The 25198-nt window shown below is 39.0% G+C and overlaps 1 protein-coding gene across 1 annotated transcript in view; it reads right to left on the reverse strand.

Moving 5' to 3' along the window:
- Positions 1-24254: 24254 nt before the first annotated feature.
- COL14A1 (collagen type XIV alpha 1 chain) overlaps positions 24255-25198 on the reverse strand; it is a 195953-nt gene continuing 195009 nt past the window's right edge. The window contains exon 48 of the mRNA XM_004580703.4: positions 24255-25103. Coding sequence (XP_004580760.2) covers positions 25024-25103 — 80 coding nt within the window. The 3' untranslated portion in view covers positions 24255-25023. The remainder of the gene's footprint in view (positions 25104-25198) is intronic.

Genomic DNA, 25198 nt, shown 5'->3' on the forward strand with positions numbered 1-25198 from the left:
TAGTTTATCCAAAACACAAAGAAAAGAGGACTACAGGACAGTGGGCTGAAAGTTTGTAGGTGAGGCATGTTACAATACAAGATGACGTTGAGGAAAAGCTTGAGTATCGTGGCACAGTACGTTAAGCTGCCTCCTGCGATGCCAGCATCCTACTACATGAGCACCAGTTCAATTACTCGCAGTTCTCTGCTAATGCACCTGGGAAAGCAATAGAAGGTAACCCGGATGCTTGGATCCCTGTACCTACATGAGACCCGCAGGACTTTCCAGGCTCTTAGTTCGGCCCAACCCTGGCTTGATTAGGTCGTACAGGGAGTGAACTGGTAAATGGAACCTCTCTCGGTTTTTCCCTTTCTCTGTAACTCTGCCTTTCAAATAAACAAAAAAATCTCAAATAAAATCTGAAAAGAAAAATTTATTTGAAAGAGTTACAGAGAGGAGAGGTCCCCATTTGCTGGCTCGCTCCTCCAGTGGCTGTTGAGAGCGGAGCTGAGCCATTCAGGAGGTAGGCGCTGCTTCCAGGCCTGGGGAAAATAAGTATTTGTCACTATAGTTGACCCTTACCAGGAATTTTGAACTATGTGGATGCACTTATGTGTGTACTTTCTAATGGAAAATTGGAGGAACAATTTGAGAAAAAAATCAGAATAATTGTTTAGCTTGGAAGTATTGAAAAGTTAACCAAAAATTAGGTAATGTCCATAAATACCTAAGGTTCACAAATTACTCCCATAAAGTAGACACAAATATATTATTAAAAAGTTGATTTTTTTCAAAACTTTTGAAGCACACACAGAGCATACATAAAGCCACTGCACGTGACAGATGTAAATAAATGTAAATATGCAATATTTAGTCATAACTGCATAAAATTAACAGTATATCTATTATACTATGGTAGTAAATTCCTAGACTTCCTATAGCAATTACTGTAAGCTCAAATATAATGGGCACCCACTTAAAATGCCATGAGACACTAACATCTCCATTGGTGACATCTGTCCCTCAGTAAGCTACCTATCACAGTAAAAAAATATATATATATCTTTCCCATTTCTTATGTATTTTTCACTGTATGTAGTACATACTACACACAAAAACATGTAGTGATTGTTACTGAGGCTTCCAATTAGCAGCAGACTGGTAGGTGCTGAATTTGGAGGGAATCAAAAGTAATGTTTGCACTTGCCAATTCGGGGTGTAGATGGGTCAGCATCCCTAACACCAATCTTGCTCTAAAGTAGATTCTATTTTTAATGCTGGGCAACTAAAATTCTTCCCTCAAGTCTTTGAAAACTTTGAAATAATTACGGGCATGTGGCGAAAAATAAGTGCTCTTTTCGGAAGTATTTGGACATCTATACTTCTGGAACCAGACTCAGAAAAAGCGTTGCACCTTAACTGGAAAACCACATGACAGCTGCTAACACCCCTCTCGTAGTTGGTCTAATTCTTTGACTCTCCTACACAGACTTTTCCCTTTGCATTAAATATCATGGACCTGGGAGTTTTGCCCTAAACACCATATGATTCTTCTTAATGATCTGTACATATGTGCCACCGGTTCTTGGCATTATAATGATTTCTGCAGATATTTCTATGCAAATGTGCTTGCTGAAGTGTAGGCTCATCTGTCAATTTCTACAATTGGACATCTCCTAAGCTCGTCAAATGTTGCAGGAAAAGCAACCACTTCTGTCTATGTTTCTTGCACAAGTCATAAATTTGAGATACATTTTTAAGTTTCTCCTTTAAATCTGTAGAAGTCAATATCCATCACTGCTAATAAACATGGCACATTGAAACAGCACACTGTTGTTTTAAAAGTTTTTATTTTTTATTTACTTGAAAGCCAGAGAGAGAAACAGACTTCCCATGATTCACTCCTGAAATGTTGGAAACACCCAGGGCGGAGACAGGCTGAAGTCAGGAATTGGGGATTCAATCCAGACCTCCCATGTGGACAACAGCAACCCAAGGACTTGAGCTGTCGGTGGCTAGCTCCCAGGCTGTGCAATAGCAGGAGGGAGCTGGAATTGAAAGCAGAGCCTGGAGCTTGAATCCAGGTACTCCGATAAGGCATGTCCTAAGCAGCATCTTAACCAGGCCCACCCCTGGCCCTTGCTACTGTACTCCTCTGTAGTTGCTGTGGCCAATCATGAGAGCTCTCCTAGTTCCCCTAACAGGCCTGCCCCCCGCCCTTCTACTGTGCTCCTCTCTAGGAGCTACAGCCTAGCATGGGAGCTCTCCCAGTTCCCCTACCAGGGCTGCCCCCGGCCCTTCTGTGCTTCTCTGTAGGAGCTACAGCCTAGCGTGGGAACTCTCCCAGTTCCCCTACCAGGCCCGCCCCCGGCCCTTCTGTGCTCCTCTGTAGGAGCTACAGCCTAGCATGGGAACTCTCCTAGTTCCCCTACCAGGCCCACCCCCAGCCCTGAATTTCATTTGTGCCAGTGGGTGCCACAGTCCTGCTTAGCATGTTCCCCACCCCACCCCAGTATTAACCTTTGCATGTGCCGATGGGCGCTGCAGCTTGACCAAGCTGAGCCTCCTTCCAGCTGCAGCTCTTGCAAGTATCAGGTAGGTTCCTTTCAGGTGAATTCCGTGGTTTAGTCTGGCCTAGCCCATCACCACCCTCAGCTTTCCATGCAAACTGTTGAATGCTGCAATCACATAGAGGTGGACACACAAGTCCCTTACAAATACTGTCTCCAGACCAGATCTGGTTCTATCACATTCTGGTGGATGTTACAGCCAACCGTTCCCTGCATTCGCCGCATATCTGAAAAAAAAAAATAGGCAACTGTTCTGGCATACAGGTATGGTTAACACAAATTTGGCATTATCCAGGCCCAGAGTGCCCGTCAGCTATTGTCTACCCTTCTCTAGCAGTTTAATACTTGACTAGGTACAAGACAACATTGGCAATTGATTTCCAGCTTCATTCTAAAAACATGTATGTACTGTGTCTGGAACAAGAAGCTCCTTGGGAATCAATGAAGTCCATTTGATGTGTGGTGTGCGTTAGCTCTGTTTGAGTTTCTTTCTAGTCAATCTGTCCATTGATGACACTGGAGTGTTGACATCCCCACTATTATTGTACTGGAGTCTCCCTTTAGATCCACTACCAATTTTCTACATAGTCAGGTGTACATAAACATTTATTATACTCCTTGTTGCACATGCAGTCCTATTTTTACACTGCCCATTCTGGTCATTCTTAATTTTTAACATTTGCAAAAAAAAAAAAATTTCAGCATTCTTTTTATTAATGCTTGAAAACAGTGCAGCTCTCTTCTATTGAGCCTTCTTCCACCATGTCTCGTACATCTCAGTTCTCCCCAGGCATCCTTAGATATTTTCCTCCATAATGTTTCTGTTGCCTGTTTGTATATGCTTCATTACTATTTCCTTGTTGTGTTATAATCATGTATTGTTTCACTGGCAAGCTGCGATTGTAGAGGGCAGAGGCTGCGTCCTATCTTTTCCACCTCTCCAATACTTAGCACAGTGCCTGGATCTTAGAAACATCTGCAAGAGTACTTAGGACCAAGCAGCTTCACAATAAAAGCTGCATTAATGATAATACCTTTGTTAGGTTTGTTAATGATAGCTAATGTAATTAAAAAAAAAAACATTTCTGAGCTGTTACAATCAAGGGATTCAGGATAAGTCTTTCAGCTTTCCCAGAGTCATTTAAGACCCCAAACACCTTCCATCCTTAAGGCTCAGCCTCCCAAAGGACCTTGAAATTCTGTTTATTCAGATTGCAAATGAAAAAAAGCAACAAGTGGAGGAGAAAATGACACTTAACCCCCTGACTGCCAGGTAGCATATCTCATTGATGAGAACATGTCGTGTTGCCATACAGAGGAGTCCCAAAATTGTGAATCTAATATATACCCACGAAGAGGAGAGACTAAATTTGGCAATAGATTTCCAACTACAGTACAACAGCAAGTAGAGTTCAGACGTAGCAGCCAATATGAAATTCTCTATGACGTGGATATGACCACATCTGTATTAGTACCAGTGTTAAAGAGATGAGAACACTAACCCTTGTGTTAAGGAAAACTGTTGGAGCCACAGCTACAACCCAATATTGGTACTTAGTGAGCAACAAACCTGGTGTTTGAGTCCACTCCACATACATCTGGTTTTGCTGCAGTCAGTACATGTTCTAATAAAAACATGTACATGTGCCTATAGCCATATGACAGGAATCATTAGCAATTCTGCTGCAAAGCTGTTGGATTGATGGGAGCTGAGTTGTTGATCACTGCAGCACTCCTCGGCACTCCTCATTCTTGAAAGCTGTTTTTACCCACATAGGTACAGATCCAATTGCTTCAGAATGCAGCCATAGTTATGGCTGGCAGGTAGATATTTCAGGAGAAGGCAAGTAGACTTCTTTAAAGCCAGAGAATGCCAACAAAGTGATATTACTACATGAACAGAAAGTTGTGGCTTTGCGCAGTCTCAGGTTACGACTTTGCTGGTTTAATAAAACAGGTTCACACATGAGAATGGCAGGAAAGAGAAAACCTGTGTGCCCACTGCAAGAATATCAACAGAGAATGGAGATACAGGTTGCAGGAATTTTACTGTGGTATCCAAATCTGATAGCTCGAATGTTAGGAAAATGAACTTGTGAAGTTAAATCCTTACAGTTCAAGGCCCAATGTGAGTATGTGTATGGAAAAAGGTAAAGTAAAAACATGAATTTCTACAAAACCGATTTCCTTTCTTCAGATGCATCCATTCAGGATTTCAGCACATTGAAGTAACAATGACTTTTCACCATGAATCATTATTGATTTTGTGACATGACTTTTAGTAACCAGGAGAGATTTATGAGGGCTCACTATATTTGTGCCACATAATAATACACTGAAAACTGGAAATTCATGCCTTCAGTAAGTTTGTTTTTGTGTCTTACTCATTATTTTTGCTTTGTTCCCTGTTTATTTTATATTCAAATATGTTTTTACTGCTCTGAATATAATTAGTTGTGGATTTTACCACCTTTATTTTTTTTAAATCAGTAAGATAAATGAAATAAAACATATATGGCTATTCATGACAACATTTTTATTACATAGTAAGATAGAAAAAATATCTAACAGTAAGCTTCATGTAAAGTTCTACCCAAAGTAAGCAAATTCTGGTAGTGTTTTGTTGCTCTTACTCTAAAGTTAAAGTTGTCATTGACATTATTTCAAAATGTCAACAGCCCATTTTTCTTCACACTCATTCCATGGCACTCATTAGTATGATATTACAAAAGCAATGTATTATTTTGTAAAGTTAAAATTTATCATAAAATCTTATTTTATGAGCAAAGCTTCCTGATGGCAAAATATTTTACTGGAAATATTTTTTAAACAATAACAAAAGAGTAAACACTGAAATTGAAGTGAAAAGACCATATTGTAGCAAAGGTATCTATAATCCCATACCAGGATATAATCACAGTTAGCATCTGGAATCCATTCATTTTAATGTTTCAATAAGAATAGAGGAATGGGTAAAAATTACATAGATTGCTGCACAATTAATTTTCTCATTTAATATTTTATATTTGAGTATCTAGTCACTTGAATTTCTAGGTAAATTAGATAGTTTTACAAATGTATTCATTTGCTTAGTTTGCTAATAGCTATTCTACAGTGTATGGAATAGCTAGAACTTTGTGGCAAAAGTTCTTTATACTTAATAGCTTGTCTAACACATATGAACCTTTTCCACCAGGATTTCCAATGTCACATCAAATTAAAATGAGAAGTTAAACATTTTTAGCCAAATATTTTGGTTCATACCTTGGAAACCCTTATTCTGATTTTGAACAGTCTGTTTTTTTTGAGGATAGACCCAATATGTTTAAGCCCAGAATGGCTGTCACAGCCTGAATTAATCAGATAAAGTCCTGTGCCCTGTTCTTATCCTCCTTAAAACTGTATCTTCTGCTGCTAATCTTATTCTGGAAAAGGCAGAGAAATCTCAAACATATGAAAATTGATTTCTCTCCTTGCTCAAGGTTTATATTAAAAAAAATCACTCATTCCATTCTCCCAAACTTTTGTTTTTAATTTTGTATTTGTGAGGGAAAGTGATAAAGTGAGCTCTATTCTCTAGTGTCTGGTTCACTGTGGAATACCTACAAGAGCAGAGGCTGTGCTTGGGTTGAAGCTAAGGATTCAGCCTAGGCCTCTGTGATGCATGATGGGACCCCACTCTTGGTCCATCATGTCTGTGCCCCAGGGTGTGCATTAGCAGGAATTGCTGCCAGGCACTGGCACCGGGCTTCAGACGCAGGCTTCTTTGGTTTTTATTTTTTCCCCCAAGAGTGGTCATTTTTTAATGTAATTTTTAATTCATTAACAGTTTCAATGTGAGATCTAAATACATTTTTAAGAACATAATATTCTGTTCATCCCTTCCTCTCACTCTTTCCTTTTTCTAAATTGAGATAACATTTTAAAATTTGTATTACAGTAAAAAAGGCCTATACTTCAATATATAGGAAATTTACCAAGTCAAATCAAAAGGAACCGAGATTAGTAGGAATATAGGCAATGGCGAAGAATAATAATTGAATGGAAGAAATGACCATTTTGCCCATATGGTGAACTTTAAAATAATAATTCTTTTAACATTGATTTAATTTTATTGGAAAAGCAAATTTAGAAAAAGACCTTCCATCCACTTGTTCACTCCCCAAAGAGCCGAGCTGATTTGATCCAAATCCAGGAGCCAGTACCTCTTCAAAATCTTCATGTGGGTGCAGGGTCCCAAGGCTTTGGGCCCGCCTCTATTGCTTACTCAGGCCATTTGTAGGGAGCTGGATCAAAAGCAGAGAAGCTGGAAATGAACTGGCACTCATGTAGGATTCCAGCACTTGCAGACAGAGGATTAGTCAATTCAGGCACCACACCAGTCCATCAGAACAATTCTTTACCATTGATTTCATTGACATTTAAATAATGTTTTACAAAACTGTATTTGCAGCAGTACTGAAACATGGATATATCTTGTGTGTGCTTGACAATACAGGGTTTGGCACAGTCTGTTGCACACACTGGTAGTTGTAATTGCCATGTCACTTCTAGCTCCAGCCCTGTCTTCTGTGCAAATCAATGAGTGTTGGAGTTCATCCCAATCCTGCCCACCACACACTTGGCCCTAATGCAAACCAGTGGGAGCTGCAGCCTAGTCAGAGCAACCGCAACAACCCCTACTAGGCATGCCCCTGCCCTGTTTCCTATGCTTGCCAGTATGTACAGTAGACTGGTCCAGTCTGTACACCATCCCATTCAGCTCTTATGGATATTTCTTTTGTTTAAATATTAACTCACATAAAAAGAACATGTGGTATTTATCTTTTTGGATTTGGTTTATTTTACTCAACAGGATTGTCCTCCAATTGTGTCCATTTTGCTGAAAATTTTATAATTCCATTATTTTTATAACTGAATAACATTCCATTGTGTGTATATGATATTTAACATTTTTATTAGGATAAAGAACAGATTGAAAGATGACAGCCACACTTTGCTCATTCCTGTGCTCCACACTAATAACTCTCACTTCACCCTCCCCTTGATTTTCGCAAAGATAATCTTGTAGTGATAGGCTTCAATTGCCACTAATCCTGATATTCAACAAGTAAAGAGTAGGAAGACCAAGCCACTGGAGTATAAACATGGCCTAAAAATGGCAACCAAATCCCAGTGACCATTTCATTCCTATACATTTGTATTCCATATTAGTTGCATTATATGAGAGAAAACATGATCCTGTGGATTTTAGACTGGTTTATTTCACTAAACATAATGGTTTCCACTTTCATCAATTTTGTGGCAAAAGACAGGAGTTCATTCTTTTCTAGAGATGAGTATTATTCCATGGTGTATGTATAACACATTTTTTCTATCCAGTTATCAGTTGATAGATACCTGGGTTCATTCAATATTGCAGCTATTGTAAATTCAGCTGTAACTAATATGGGGTTACCAATGACTGTTTCATATGCTGACTTCATTTCATTTGGCTAAATTCCCAGGAGTGGGCTAACTGGGTCATATGGCAGATTTATTTTCAGATATCTGGTGAATCTCCATGCTGTCTCTATAATGGTTATATAAGTTTTTATTCCCACTAATAGTAGTTAGGGTACATTTTCCCCTGTATCTTCACTAGCATTTGTTGTTTTTTAATCTTTTTTTGTATAATAGCCATTATTTTAAAAATGAGAGGTGAAACCTCATTGTGGTTTTTATTTGCATTTCCCTGACGGCTAGTGATTGTAGGCATTTTTCCATGTATCTGTTAGCCATTTTTATTTCATCTTTTCCACACTGCTTGTCTGTGTCCTTTGCCTGTTCTTAACTAATTGTTTAGTTGATGTTGAGATCCCTGAGCTTGAATCGATTCTGGATATTAACCCTTTATGAGTTGCATAATTTGCAAATATTTTCTCCCATTCTGCCAGCTCCTTCTTCACTTAAATGAATGTTTTCTTTACAGTGCACGGCCTTTTTAGCTTCATGTAATCCCATTTGTCTATGTTCACCTTTAGTGGTTGTGCTTCTGGGAACTTTCCAGAAAGTCTTTGCCCATACTAACATTTTGTAGAGTTTCCCTAACATTTTCCTCTAGATGTTTGATGGTATTGGGTCATAACTATTGACATTTGGTTGATTTTGATAGAGATTTCTGCATGAGGTATAGAGTTCCTGATGATACCTCTGAAAACCCAAAACCAATTTTCCCAGAACCTTTATTTTTAAGAAACTGTGCTTTCTCCAAAGATTGTTCTCAGATCATTTGTCAAGGGTTAGTTGGCTACAGATGTGTTAATTAATGTCTTGAGTTTGTTCTGTTCCGTTGGTCTATATGTCTATTTTTGTGCTAATGCCAGGCTGTTTTAATTATATCTGCATTGTAGTATGTCTTACCTGCTGGTAGCATGATGCCTCTGTTTTGTTTATTTAGGATTGTTTTAGTTAACCAGGGTCTTTTTATGTTTTCAGATGAATTTTATAATAGTTTTTTGCCCTTAGATCTAAGAAGAATACTGTATGTGTTGTAATTGGGATTGCATTGAATCTAAATATTTCTTACAGTTGTCTGAACATTTTGATTCTGTTCTTCCAATCCACAGAAATAGAAGATTTCTCCACTCTTTTTGTGTATCTTCTATTTCTTTAATGTTTTGTTATTTTCATTGTATAGATCTTTCACCTCTTTGGTGAAATTTATTCCAACATTTTTTTTTTTAATTGGCAGCTATGGTGAACGAGACAAATCTTAGAAGTTGTATCTCACCTATGGGCTTCTCTGTGTAGAAGGCTACTGATATTTTGTGTGATGATTTTATATCTTGCAAGTTTACCAAATCCCCGTATTAGTTCCAAGAAGAGTTCAGTAAAGGCTTTTGGATCTCCTAAATATAGAATCACATCATTTGCAAACAGATAATTTGACTTCTTCCCTTCCAATTTGTATCTCTTTTATTTCTTTTTCTTGCCTTGCTCTGACTAGATCTCCCAGAACTGTACTGAATGTAATGCTGAACGTGGTTATGCTTTCTAGTTCTGGCTCTTAGCAGAGATCGTGCCACATTTTCCATGTTCAGTATAATGCTGGCTGTGGTTTCGCTGTATATGGCCTTGATTATGTTGAGCAATATTACTTCTGTATCAAATTAAGAATTTCATCCTGAAAGGGTTTTGTATTTTATCAAGTGGTTTCTCTGCATCTATTAAGGTAATCATATGGTTTGTTTTGCTTTGTTAAAGATTTATTTCATTTTTATTGGAAAGTCAGATATACAGAGAGGAAGATCTTCTGTCCATTGATTCACTCCCCAGGCGGCCACAATAGCTGGAGCTGCACCAATCCAAAGCCAGGATCCAGGATCCTCCTCTGTGTCTTCCACAAGGGTGCAGAGTCCCAAAGCTTTGGACTGACCACAACTGCTTTCCAAACCACAGGCTGGGAGCTGAATGGGAAACAGAGCTATCCAAATTAGAACTGGAGTCCATATGAGATCCCCGCACATGCAAGGCAAGGACTTTAGCTGCTAGGCTACCGTGCTGGGCCCATCATATGGTTTTTATCTTTAGTTTGTTAAAGTGGTGTATTGACATTTATGGCTTCATGTATGTTGAATGAGTGGTGTCCTATATACCAGGAATAAATCATATTTGGTCTAGGTGAATAATCTTTCTGAAGTGTTGTTGGATTTCATTAGCTGTTTTGTTGATGGTTTTGTATCTGTTCTTCAGGAACATTGGTCTGTAATTCTTTCTTCACTGTATCGTATTTCTTTGGTTATGGAATTAAGGTGATGCTGACCTCTTAGGAGTTTGGAAAGATGGCCTCCCTTCCAATTGTTCTGCACAACGTGAAGAATTGGAATTGGTTCTAAAAGTCTGCAATGAATGCATCCAGTCTTGAGCTTTGCTTTGTTGGGGTGGTTTTAATTATTGATTCAATCTGTCATGATTATTGATCTGTTTAGATTTTCCTATTGGTATTTTTAAGTGTCCAGAAATCCATTTCTCCTAGAAGTTCTAATTTGGCATAAAGCTGTTTTTGTAATTCCCAGTTATTCTTTTTATTTCTGTGTTAACCATTGTGAAATCTAATTTTATTGTCAGATTTTATTGATTTAATATTCTCCATGATTTCTGCTTGATTTTGGCCACTGGGGCATCGATTTTATTTATTTTTTTAAAGCCCGTTCTTCATTTAACTGATCTTTATTGCCTTTTCCTCTTAAATTTGTTTATTCTCTATTTTCCCTGCTGATTTGGGGTGTGACTTGTTGTTTCTTTGATCTTTGTGATATATTGATACATCATTTACTTGGTGTCTTTTTAATTTCTTGAATGTAGGCACTAATTGCTTTTGATATTCATTTGATATTCATTTCCAGAAGCTGCTTATTTTTTAATTTTGGTATAAACAACTACTTATTCAGGGTTTTGTTGTTCTACATATTGTGCCATTTCTAAAGATTCTGCATATTTCCAGTTTGATTCCGTTTTTGCTCAGAACAGATACATGGTATGATTTTAATCTCTTTTTAATTTGCTGACACTTGCCTTATGGACTAGTATATGGTCTGTTCTAGAGAGAATAACTTGTAATACTAATATATATATCAACTGTGGGATGAAATTCTCTGTAGATACCAGGTCCATGGGGCCCATAGTTGAGACAACCTCTGTTTTCTGGTTTCTGTCTTGTTGATCTGTGCAGTGATGAAACTGGGGTGTTGAAGTCCCCATTAGCAGTATTGTATTGGAATCTGTTCTTTTAGCTCCCTTAATGATTCTTGAAATAGCCAGGCATCCTGACATGGAGTACAGATATATATGCTACAATCATATCTTTCTATTGAATTGATCCTTACTGATTACATAATGTCCTTTTTTGTTGCTTCTGACAGATTTTGTATCAATCATTTTCTTATGCACCTACACCTCAAACCTCACATTGCTAATCAGGCCCACATGGTATGCATTCCTCTCAACTATATGATCATTGTTAAAAATACAAATTTTAAGAAACAATTTATTAAGATACTAGGATGGTTACACCTCTGATTTTTTTTCTGTTAGCCAAGAATATCTTTTTCTATCCTTTAAGTCTCTGTGAATTCTTAATTTCTAATATTTTGATTTGATTTTTCTTCAAAGTTTCTCTCACAGGAAGTGTTCATTCATGTCATATATAGATTTTCATAATTCCTACATTTGCTTCTCAATGTTTTTGAGTAATATTATGGTCATTTTAAAAAATCCTTTTTTTAGGTACTTCCTCAATCTCTTAATCTTTGTGTTCTAAGATTGTGGTGGCATTGTGTTCCTGGGAGAAGTTATATTTTCTTCCTAATTCATCTTGCTGATGTGTCTGTGTAATGTTAGGCATTTCAGTAAGGTCTTGTGGGCTTTCTTCTCTGACAGTTTTTATCTTTTAACTGTGGCTTAATGCAGTAACTATTCCTTTAGTGTATATCTAAGGACGCATGTTGACTGTGGGCAGCGGTCACTACTCAGTGCTCCCGTGTGGGCTGAGAGGACGACCCCTGGGCCGGCCATGGCAGATGGCCTCTTTCATCTGCACAGGGGAGGCAAAGATCAGGACTGTTGCTGTGAAAACCACCTCCCCTCTACTCTTTCAAGATAATTTGCATTTGAAGTTATGCTGTAGTAGCTGTGTCCCCCACCCATGTTAGCGTAAGAGATCTGCGCAGTGCTCTCTGCTCCCTGGGATCCAGCAAACAAACTGCACTCTACCATTCAGCAAGAGAATTTATCCAGTTTTTTGCATGTCAGATGCTGACAGTCACAGGGTGCTGAGTGACCACTCCATGAGACTGCCCCAGCCCTGGCAAGCAGGCTGTTTTGGGAAAGTTACCTGTTTGGCTAAGCTACTTGATTTGGATGCTCGCTCCTCAGTCCCTAGGTAGTTTCTCAGTCTCTAATGAGTGCATGGCTCTTTGCCCAGTGGCTGATCCAGTCTCTAAATCAGTGGGGGACACTGATCTGTTTTCTTGATGGAACCAGCAAGATATGCTCGCTTTGGAGGTAAGCCTCTGGAGAAGCAGGCTTGCACACACACAAACGCAGGGGTGCTGAGGTTGCCACTGTTGCTGTGTATTCTTGTGATCTCAGTAGGAAAAACTGTGCTGGCTGATAGGGGTGCCTGCCAAGATGGTCAGCGAGTCTGGGCACTTCATAACGTTACAGAGGAGAGAACATGTACTCCACCCCACACTGACCAGCTGGGATCTCATTCCTGCATCTTGGCCCTCACGTGAACCTGGAGTCTGTGTGATCCTGTAGGTTTTTATATCAGGCAATGTCAATGTATCTGCCCCAGCTCCCACTGTTGCACCCCTATTTCACAGCCACACCATCTCTGGGGCTTCGTGGTGTTTTGGTGTCTTCTGCACCATTCCTCCACTGTATGCTTTACCTCTCTCCAGGAGTGCACCTTGTCCTTCACTCTCACAATCCCTCCCCAGCCAAAACCAGCATGTCTTTTCCCTATTCAGCCACCTGGGAAAACCCCAGTATTTGTCTTTGGGGGACTGGCTTATTTCGTTGTTTACAGCTGGATCTGTTTTTGTGGCAAAAAAGATTTCACTCTTTTATGGCGAAGTAGTATTCCGTGGTGTAAATATAATATTCTCTTTATCCAGTCATCAGTTGGTGAATATCTGGGTTGATTTCACATCTTAGCTATTGTGAATTGAGCTGCTATACACATATGCTGACTTCAATTCATTGGGATCAATTTCCAGGACTGCTGGGTGATATAGCAAATCTATTTTCAAATCTCTGAAAAATCTCCAAACCATCTTCCAGAATGGTTGCATTAGTTTACATTCCTGCCATTGGCGGATTTGGGTACCTTTTCCCCACATCCTCGTCAGCATTAATTGCTTTTGGATTTGGGAATAACAGCCATTCAAAAAGGGGAGAAGTGAAACCTTATTGTGGTTTAATATCTGCATTTTCCTGATACATAGTGACTGTATTTTTTTTTTACATATTTGGCCATTTGAATTTCATCCTTTGAAAAGATTATTTTGTTGTTGAGTTTCTTTAGCTTCATATAGATTCTGGGCATTAATCACCTATCAGCTACATAGCTTATAAATATTTCTTCCCATTCTGTACTGTGTCCCTTCACTTTGATGAGGTTTCTTATGCAGGACAGAAGCTTCTTAGCTTCATGGAATCCTGTTTTTGCCTGTGCTTTTCCAAGAAGTCTCTGTCAGTGCCAATGTTTTACAATTTCCTTGATGTTTTCTCTAGCAATTTGATAGTATCCAAGCATGGATTTTACATTCTTGATGCATTTTGAGCTTTTGTATCAAGAATAAGGTAGTGGTCTTAATCATATTTTTGCATGTACTGATCCAATTTTCCCAATAGCATTTTTATAAAGATCCTTTTCTTTCTGTATATTGCATTCAGTAGTATGGATATTTGTTAAGATTTACTTATTTTTTACTTGAAAGAGGTAGAGATCTTCCATCTGCTGGTTCACTCCCCAAAAAGCTACACTGCCCAGAGCTAAGCCAATTTAAAACTGGGAACCAGGAGCTTCTTGAATGTCCCATGTGGAGTAGCAACCAAGCCCTTAGGCTATCCTCTGCTGCCTACCGAGTCCATAAGCAGGGAGCTGGATCAAAAGTGGAGCATCCAGGTCTTGAACCAGCACCCATATGCAAATGGCATGCCAGCACTGCAGGCAGAGGATTAGTGTGCTAAGCCTCTGAGCTAGCCCCAGGATAGTATGGACGTTTGATTATGGTAAGTTTCCAATACTTGTACCTGGAAAACTCTTCCTTTTGTTTTTCCCAATATTCATTATAATGACATTTTACATGCTAGGGTAGAATTACTCTAAGGTATTTAATTTTTTGGACCTACAGGGAAGGGTACTGATCTTGCTAGTTCTTTCTCAGCCATGTCATTTTCTGTGCATATGAGAGGTATTTATTTTTCTGTGTTGATTTTATATGTTGCAACTTTACCAAACTCATGAGTTCCAACAATCTCTAAGTAGAGTTTTTGTTTCCCAATGTATGAGATCATGACATCTGCACAAAGGGATAGCTTGCTTTCTGTCTTGCTGATTTGTGTTCCTTTGGTTTCTTTTTCTTGCCTAAGAACTATATTTAATATAGTTCCCAAACTATATTAAATAGCAATGGTGAAAGTGAACATTCTTGTCCGGTTCTGGATCTTAGCGGAAATGCTTCCACTTTTCCCCAATTCAGGATGTTGCTGGTTGTGGGTTTGTCCTATATGGCCGTGATTGTGTTAAACAAATAGGTGCTGTAAGGAACATTCCTTAAGGTTTTATCATAAAAATATATTGTATTTTCTTGAATGCTTTTTTCTGTATCTATTGAGATAATAGTAAGGTTTTTTATTCAAGTTGTTAATGTGCTTTATGTTGATTTGTGTGTATTGACTCATCCCTGCATATCAGGGATAACTCCCACCTGTTGCAGGTGAATGATCTTTCTGATGTCTTGTTGGATTTGATTTGCTTGTATTTGTGAGGATTTTTGCATCTATGTTCATCAGCAGTGTTGGCCTACAATTGTTTATTTTTCTGGTTTTGGAATTAAGGTGATGCTGGCCTCCTGGAAGAAGTTTCAGAACATTTCCTCTTTTTCAGTTGTTTTGAATAATTTAAGAATTGGAATTCTATAATGGTCTGGTAGAATTCAGCAGTGAAGCCATCTAATCTTGGATTTTGGTGGGGGTAATCTGTTACTGATTGATTCAATCTTGGTCATGGTTTTTCATCTATTTGGGTTTTCTAGATCATGGCTCAATTTTGTTAACTATTAGTTCAAAAAAAATCTATCAGGTATTTGTTGGCAAATAGCTTTTTTAAAATTGATTACATATTTTGTGACACAGTTTCATAGGCTCTGGGATTCCCCCAACCCCTCCCCAAACCCTCCCCCCATGGTGGATCCCTCCACCTTGTTGCATTATTACACATCAAATTCAGTCAAGATTCTTTCATTGCAGGCATATACCAAGCATAGAGTCCTGCATCTTATTGTCCAGATACATTCAACAGTTTCTTGGGGAGACCATCTCTGGTCTGAAGGCTGAGCTGGCAGAATATCGTCCCAATCAATTAAAAGCCCCAACATAACATCAACAACAATTTACAACATTATGGAATTAATTGACATGGTGTTGAGTAACCAGTATGTTTTTTTAAATTTATTTTATTATATTTTTTACAATCTTTACACAATTAATTACGGTAAAAAGGTTCAGGGGCTGTAGGAAAGTGGGTAAGACAATTATGTCCATATTGTTTCCTTCTTGTATCTGAGGTGAAGGGGAATATTGAGGGAGAAGCCCCACCCAGTTTCCCACCCACCCCAAGTCCCGGATGTGGGGCATGCTCTGAGATACTTGCTCGAGTGGTTTTAATAGTTTAACAGTTATGAATCGCTGCGAGTTTCGCCATTTTTCCCACGAGGAGTAACCAATATGTTAAAAAAATGCAGGTTATTAACCACATCCTGTGACTATTTCATTGACATTTCAATTTTAATTTATATACAACCGACTTCAGTACACCTTGAAATAGCTATAGGGTACTATTCAGCTGTCTTTTGTCTATTTTCATTTTAGTATTTAGCAGTTTATAGTGTTGAAGCATAAATTTGGCAGATTTTAGGGTAGTCTAAACTGGCTTATAACTCTAACAAGGCATATGTCAACAGTTCAAGTGCAGAACAGTTTTAGGAGGGGTGTGCAGAGAAATCTTCAATGCCTTAGTGAGGAGTAACTAATCTTTGTGTCCCACCTAGTAAGGTATGTGTGAGTCCACGCTGACCATTTCCTATCTGGTTCTAAGCCTTCCTTGTTCTCTGTCTATTCTAATTTTTTTTGTTAGGGGTGGGGCTCAGGAGCGACCCTGATGGTCATTGCAAGACAGGGTGGAGACCCAAAGTTAGGACCAGAGAAAGCTCATTTCCCGAGTTCCGGAGGAAGTTTACTGTGCTTCTGTTTGTGCAGATCCCTCAGGGTTCCTGGCTGTTGTTCTGATGCCCTTGGATCCTGCGAGGAAGGATTTGGGCTTCTTCCATTCCATGTGGTAGATCCAAACTGGAGTGAATGACCTCAGAGTTCTCAGCCTCAGAATGCACTCCAATTCCCCGTGGTCTCCTTGGCAGTTGGAATGTAATCCTTGGTGCCCATACTGATAGTCCTTGGTGAGGATCTGGGAGTCTTCAGGGTTGGGATACAAGCCTCCTCCTGTCCACCTGCTCCACTCTGGGGTTCCCCCCTGCTCTGTGCATATGAACTCCTGTTAAGAAGTTGTCAGGATCGCTCTTGATTTCCCCTGTATGTCTTTGTAGTTGGCAAATAGCTTTTTGCAGTCATCCCTGGTGATTCCTCTTATTCTTATATTTGTTGTAATATCCTTTTTATCTTGTGTTGATTTGTGTTATCTTTTTCATTAGTTGGGCCAATGGTGTATCAACCTGTTCATTTTGTTGAAAAACCAGCTCCTCATTTCACTAATCTTTTGCCTCATTTTTTTGTTTCAATTTTCTTTGTTCTTTAATTTTCTTTCCTACAATAATCTTAGGTTTTGTTTATTTTTCTAGGTCCTTGAGATTAATTGATAGATCATAACTGATGCCTCTCTAATTCCTTGATGTAGGCACTCATTGCTATGAAAACTTCCCTCTTAACACTCCTTTGGATGTTGAGGAACATTGATAAGTTTTGATTTTTCCCTGGAGTGTATGAGTCCAGAGAGGTGGAATGTTCTTAGATTCCTTCCTATTTCTCCAGGTACATTCCAGTGGCACCAAGAGATTTTGGATGAACTGGTAGTTCTGGTATTGCAGAGTATAATGTGGTCAATTCCAAGATCTCCCAGGGTAAGAGTTGCTTTGTTTTGTTTTTATGGGCTTTCCTGATGAAGTCCCAGCAGCTAAAGTGAATACCCTGGCTCATGTAGAATGCATGAACATAGCTCTTGGACTAATTCTCCAAAACTGCCAGAGTTGCAGAATGCAGGTGATCTGTATTTCATCCCATGTGCTTCCTGTATTCTGGCTGTGATGCTGGTAGGAATAGAAGAACATACTGTGTAGGCTTTATTGTTACCATCCCTGCCTGCTCTATGTGGGGGGGGGAGGGGGAGGGGGAGGGCAACAAGTCTTCACTGCTCCCAGCCTGGCAGCTGCTGAGAGCCCAGTCAACGCTCCAGGCTGAAGTAAAGATCAGTGGGTGTACCTTTGTGAAGTGTCTGCCCATTTCCCGTGCCCATTTCTTGAGTGGGTTGTTTGTTTTGACATTTTGGTTGTTTTGTAGCTCTTTGTATATTCTGGATATTAGCCCTCTATCACCTATGTCGTGTGCGAAGATCTTCTCCCATTCTGTGGGTTGCCTTTTTACTTTGTTGATTGTTTCTCTAGCTGTACAGAAGCTTCTTAGTTTGATGAGGTCCCAATTGTTTATTTTGGTCTTGATTTCTACTGCATCTGGAGTCTTTTTTAGGAAGTGAGGGCCTACCCCTAAGTGTTCCAGTGTGTTTCCAACATTTTCTTCCAAAAGTTTGAAGGTTTCTGGATGTAGGTTTAGATCTGTTATCCATTTAGATCTGATCTTAGTGTATGGTGAGAGATGTGGATCTATTTTTTTGTTTCTGCAGGCTATCAACCAGTTGTCCCAGCAGCATTTATTGAACAGACCTTCCCATTTGCCTGGGTTGTCGTTTGTCTTTTTGTCAAAGATTATTTGGCTGTATCTGTGTGGGTTTCCTTCTGGCGTTTCTATTCTGCTCCATTGATCTTCCTCTCTATCTTTGTGCCAGTACCACGCTGTTTTGATAACCACTGCCCTATAGTATGTCCAGAGGGCAAATAAACATATGAAAAAATGCTCAAGTTCCCTGGCAATAAGGGAAATCCAAATTAAAACATCAATGAGGTACCACCTAACGCCAGTAAGACTGGCCCACATGAATAAAAGCACCAACGACACTTGTTGGCGAGGTTGCGGGGAAAAGGGAACCCTACTCCACTGCTGGTGGGGCTGCAGGCTGGTACAGCCTCTATGGAAATCAGTATGGAGAATATTCAAACAACTCAAATTCAACATACCGTATGATCCAGCAATAGCACTCCTAGGAATATATCCAGAACACTTGTTCTATGAGAAACCAACATGCACTCCTATGTTCATAGCAGCACAATCAGTAATTGCAAAAACATGGAAACAACCAAAATGCCCATCAAAAGAGGATTGGATAAGAAAGCTATGGTTCATCTACTCCATGGAATACTACTCAGCTATTAAAAAAAACAAAATGCAGTTCTTTGTGGCCAAATGGGCCAAACTGGAAACCATAATGCTAAGGGAAATGAGCCAATCCCAAAAGGTTAAATACCACATGTTTGCCTTAATTTAAGATGATATGATGTTATGTATAACATGTTATGTTTTGAATGTTATATGTTGTGTATAAACTAAAATTGAAGTATAGGTGAGGTGGTCACAGAAGGTGGCTGGGAACCCGCATTTACTTTTAACATATTGGTTACTCATTACTATGTCAATTAATTCCATAATGATGTAAATTTTTGCTGATGGTATGTTGGAGCTTTCAATTGACTGGGATGATACTCTGCTGGCTCTGTCATCAGACCAGAGAGGGTATACCTAGGAAGCCGTTGAACTTGACGGGACAATAAGATGCTGGACTCTATGTTTGGTATACGCTTGCAATGGGGAAATCTCAACTGAACTTGAACTGTGGTTATGCAGCAAGGTGGAGGAATCCACCATGGTGGGAGGGTTTGGGGAGGGGTGGGGAGAACCCAAGTATCTATGTAACTGTGTCACATAATACAATGTAATTACTGAAGTTAAATAATAAATAATTTAAAAAAAAAAAAAAAGATCAGTGGGTGTAAAGCTGTGAGCAATGGGGCCCACAGTGACTGCTTACTACCTTCATGTTTTAGGATGGCAACTCAGCTAGCAGCAGGCTGTGCTATGTGTCTGGATGAAATGGTGTTTTCTTCTCTAAGCGTGTCCTTAAAGGTCTTTTTCTTTTCAATCCTTTGCCAAATGTTTTTTTCTTTTAGTTAGACCTTCCTTTTCATAACTTAGAGCAGCTTAACTTAGTGGCTATACCCTGTTCAGTCATCTTGGTCAGGACACCGGCCTCTGGATTAGTATATTAGATGCCTGCCACCTACACTTAATCATGAAGTCGTTCTGCCTTCCTCATGTCATTACCTCGTATCCCAATCTGCATTAAGTTCTGGCCACAATATTTTCTCGGAAATACTCAGAGCTGACTCTTCCTCCTCTTTGCCTGCTGCTCTGATGGAATCCAGGAGCTTATCATTTGCAACACAGGAAGCACAGTATATTCAGGAAAAGGGTCACAAATTTGGGAAATGAACCAATGAACTGAAATCCCTGCTTTGTCTCTTCTGTGTGTCAAACTAGCTATACTTGAAGATAACCACTGGATTTCCTTTTCCTGTGGCAGAAATCTGTACATCTTAGCAAGGGGGAGTTCTTCTACAGTTATAAAAACTATTTGCTCCAATTTATAGCAGAAACTTAGAGACTGTCTGTGACATTCTGATCATTTTTCCTTCTCTAGCAATCTAATATAAGCCTAAACTCGAGGCAAATGTAATTTAAATTTTTATGGGTGTGTCTATCCATGTCTGGAGTGGTGGACAAGTATGTAGATGTATGGAGTGAATACCTTCAAAGTAGCTCATATTTAAGTTTTGCTTGCTGCAGTTGTTTATGGCCAATCAGAGTCCAATCTTAAATGAAGATTTTCATAATATACAATTCAGAAGTTGTAGAATCTGGCATGATGAACTTCTGCATCATTCCATTCTCTTCTGGCTGGGACATTACTCATCCTTGTGTGTAGTCTTTCAATGCTGTGTACTTGCGCTATAGTCATTTGTAGCTAGCTTGCCTTTAGGTTGATTTGTAGTAGCACAATGCTTTGTAAATTTGATACTTTGTGTAATTCAGGAATCTAGTGGAGATATTGGAACGCATTCCTCAGATGGGGGACAACTGTGGAGGAAAACAATTTAAATGTTTCCTTCACATTCTACCACATTTAACAGGTATGAGCTTGAAAGTTTCCATAGAAGCTGTCTCACAAGTTTGCTGCCTTATATCTAAATAGAACTCTTCCTACTATAAGCAGAATACATGATTTGACTCCAGTTATAAATTGAATTGTTAGAATGAAATACTTAATAGTATTCTACAGTCATTAATGGAACATAATGTGACAGTCCAGAAGTTAGACCCAACTAGAAAATGGAACTCTGTTGTCATGGTTGTCAAAGAATATTAAATTTGCTCAAACCAGAAAGAAAATTCATTATGCATGTTACAACTAGTTCATTGTTATTTTAGTTTGGGAAATATTGAGAGGAACTATTTAATCATAATTAATAAAAATTAGGAATAACCAAGTAGAATTTTTGGAAACAAAAAAAATGAAAGAGGAATAGGATTAAAAAACATGCATTCCCCAACTGTTGTTCTTGCCCTCAAACCATATTCTCTAGTCTTGAAATTCTCCCTGCATACTAAGTCAAACTCTTCCAGCTTGCCTATATGACACCTTATAATCAGTTTATCTCCAGACTGAACTCTTCAGATTCCCTGCCCCAAATCTCTAACTCCTATAGGAATATGTTCCTCTCCACTGACTCAGTTGCTTGTGCCAGAAGCCTGGTTATCCTTGCTACTCTCCTGTCTGAACTTCTAGTTGATTAATAAGCACTGAAATCAATCATTCCAGTAGCTTAGGTGGTCTTACACTATCATGTGTCACAACATGAGCGTAACAAATGCTCTGTCATCTGCCCATTCTCCTCTGCTTTCTCCCCAAGCAGTGCTTCTCAAGCTGTAGCCACTGCTTACCTGTGGTGCTCAGTTGGACAAAAATCTAGGTATCTGTTCTCAGATAAGTGAAATAGAAATTTTGCCATAAGTTCTCAGAGTGTAGGAACTTTGACATAAGATTGAGTTCAGGAATCTGCACATTAATAGGCTTATTTCCTTCCTCTTTTTACATTAGAATCTAAGAATTTGCCATTAAAATTTGACAAACACTCATATGGGAGGCAGGCAGGTTCAAAAGTGAAGAGTAGATACCATGAGCCAGATTGTCTAGCTTTTAATTTGAGCTAGGACTTTGGACAAATAACTATTCTACACTTCTCCTTGCTGAGGAAATAGTGAATTAGCTTTTGAGTGTTGTGAGGAACAAATGAATAAAACTGATAATGGTAGCTTATACTGATTCTCACCAATATATCTGGTTCTCATACTGATTCTCACCAGTATATCTGGTTCTCTTGTTTCCTAGGACCTGAGCAAGTTATATGGCCTTGCTCCCACAAAACTAAATGTGATGTATTTAGTCCAAAGAAATAGAGTGGAGGTAATGTAGTCACTTATGAAGAAATCTCAGGGAGGTGATTCTGCAGGTTCCCTCTCTGCCCTGCCAGTCATGGGAGTGCATATAGATACGGGAATGTCCAAGAAGAGAGAGTATAGAGCCCTGAGACAAGACAGAGTGGACAACTACCCTGCTCTTATATAAGAGAAATAAGTAATATTGCTCCAACCTCCTGGAATGTTAGATTGTTGGGTTATTGTTAGCAGTGACAGCCTCGCCCAACATAACCAGCACAATTTTAAAGTTCTTAGAGTTGGCGTGATGCAATTGCTTCATGACTTCAAATCTTGTAACATGTTTTGAGGAGGAGAAAGTTCCCCTTCACTAACTTAATCCTGTCAGCTCAGGACACTGAGGTGAGAGTCCTTTGATTGCTTCTAATGGAGTTTAATTAATGCAGTACATATAGCCTGAATTACTTTGCTCTCCAGCCTCATCTTTTTCACTTTTCTGCCGTTTCAGTTCCTTGAACTTGACAAACAGCCATCTTGACAAAGAGCCTTTGCACTTTATAGTCTGTTGGCTTGAATTCTCCTCCCACACCTTTTGCCATTTGCATGTGTTGGCGTTACTGTCGAGTCTTTGGAGAGGCTTTATTTTGTCCATCCATTGTGAAGTAGATGCTCCTTTGCATCCCTTGCTTATCTTACCCCTGGCTCATGACTTGTTCTGGGTATTTCATGTTATTCATCAGCATTTGTAATTGTGCCCTCATTTCTGTTTCCTCAGCACCAGGAAGGGAACTGCAAAACGAAGCCCCACTTCTCTTTTAGTCTCAGAACTGTAAGAATCCCTGGGACATGGCTGTATAAGATGCCGAGGGATGGCTTTGCGGAAAGAGTAATAGGAATGACAGGATTGTCTGAATGATAAAATATCCCCAAAATGATCATGCTTAAAAGAAATGAATTTCTAAAACAAAACCTTATCAGTTTTGAAAAATAGTCTACACTATAAATTAAGATAAACATCTTGCTGCCAAGTAAGCAACTCAGTAAAAATTCACATTAAACTCAGCTTCTATTACAGCAACACATCATAAACACATCAACCCAGACTGACTTGCACTTTTTATTTTGGACACTTCACCCTAAAAATCTGAGATTTGATCCAACTAATGACACACCCCAGACTAATGAAACTTTCCTGTACTGTAAACAAATTTAGGTCATCAAGTAAAATCAAAACCAAGTGTATCTGTACAATTCAGTGATGTAGAGAGTTTTGAGTGGGACACTGCTAGTGTTTGGTTTTAGGGGAAAAAAAAATCTAAGACATAGAAAATCTAAGGCATAGAATGTCTTCTCTATATGTACTTGTTAAATATCACAGACTGAAATCCAAAACACCGAGTGACCAAGCAAACTCCAGACATTTAAGTGAGAGGAATTCTCTGGTGCGATTCTGGGTCAAGCCAGCTTGATCAGTTTCATGTAAGGTTTCCTCTTCATCAGCACTGTTGCCTGCAAGGGGAATCATATGCCATAACTGAAAGAAATTGGCTATCAGTTTCTCTATTACCAAATCTTTTCATTCCCTTTTAAAAAAAAAAATCCCTGGGATTTCCAAAGTCATGCGAGTAGACCCTCTTGTTTGAACCCCTTGGTTGAAGAGCTCTTCTTCCGCCTTTGCGGTGAGAACACTGAGAGAAGACGAGGAGAGTTGAGAGGAAGAGGGTCCCAGAGCCTGGTGATCACACGCTTGCTGCTCACAAGCTTTTTCCTTCTTCAGAAGGAATCCACCTTCTGGCTGCAAAATACCCCCCATTCCTACATTTTAAAATTAGGAAGAAAAGGATTTGTGGTTCTCTTTAATTTCTATTTTCATCCGGCAAATGATAGAACTCAAATATTTCTAAAATATCCAGATATTTCTTTTGTGTGTAACAGACTGTAACCTTTAGGCTATAATTTATCTATTAGCTTCGACTTCATTTTATTTTTGCTTTCTAGAGATTTTCAGGCGCTTCTGGATACCTGGGGAAAACATTTAGCCGTAGTTGTATTTTTGTCCTGCTACTGCTCTGTGGCAGGTTACAACAAAATTCTACTAGTCCTAGTCCCAAATTATTTCTTAAGTTTCCTACTACGCTCAGAGTGAAAGAGTCAAAGTTTGAATATGTGCATAACTAGACAAGCGAAAGTTGCTTTTCTTTGACTAGAAAATTAAGACTAGAAAAATTTTTATACATGCAATAAAAAAGAACCCAAATATGTTTTACATTTTATTTGCTTACAAAAAGAATAAAAATTGGTTTGCAGTTATCTTCATGTACAAAGTAATCCCTGTAGACAAGGAGAGGCAAGGCCTGGAACATATGGCTGGACAAATCATTCATTAAAAGTGGATCACTTCTTCATCAGTGCTGGTGGAAGTCATTGTTTTGCATCAGACAAAAACTGGAAAACTATCTACATTTTAAATCACCAAATTCATAAAGATTACATTGTGACACTTTTGGATACCCGTGAAACCAGTTACCAAGCAATCTCAGAGAAGGATAGATTAAGCAAGAGGTAGTTTCTCCAATAATACCCCCCCTTATTTCCCCTTATCCAGATCATTTCCAAAAGTTGTGGAGTAGAGGATATAATCTGAATCTCACTGAATTCCTTCTCTACTTGAATCCCATTTTCCTCTAATAGATTCTCACTTGTCTTGTTCGTTTCATCACTTGAGAGAAAGATCTGAAGGGTCAATTTTACTTTTCCCAATTCCTTTTTGAGCAGTCTTCTCTGGAAAGCAGTTTTGATCTGGGACGTCATTGAAATCACAAAGGGCAAACATCTCAATGGTGCTATAGATTAGGGTGATTTGTTTTTTTTTTTTTTATTTTTTGGTGAGTCTCTTCTTTGGAAAATTTTATTAAGACTGCTAAAATGAGTCCTCCCCAAGTTGCATACAAACCAAATAACAACAGTTTCTTGAAAAACGTTCCTTGAGAGCTTCTAATGTAGGACTTCAAAGGTCTCCTGTGGCCGGTCAGATTCCTGGGGCCCACAGTCCCATGGCTTCTTCCTCGTCTTGCACAGGGGTGAATTCTGGCTGATCCGGATGGGAAGCTAAGGAGGAAAAGCAGGGGGGTGGGGACATGATAGGACCCAGACACCATGAATTGGTAGCCTCCCCCCCTGTGAGTCCTTAGAAATGTGGATTT

This window comes from Ochotona princeps, chromosome 9 (assembly GCF_030435755.1).
Source record: "Ochotona princeps isolate mOchPri1 chromosome 9, mOchPri1.hap1, whole genome shotgun sequence".
Lineage (NCBI taxonomy): Eukaryota > Metazoa > Chordata > Mammalia > Lagomorpha > Ochotonidae > Ochotona > Ochotona princeps.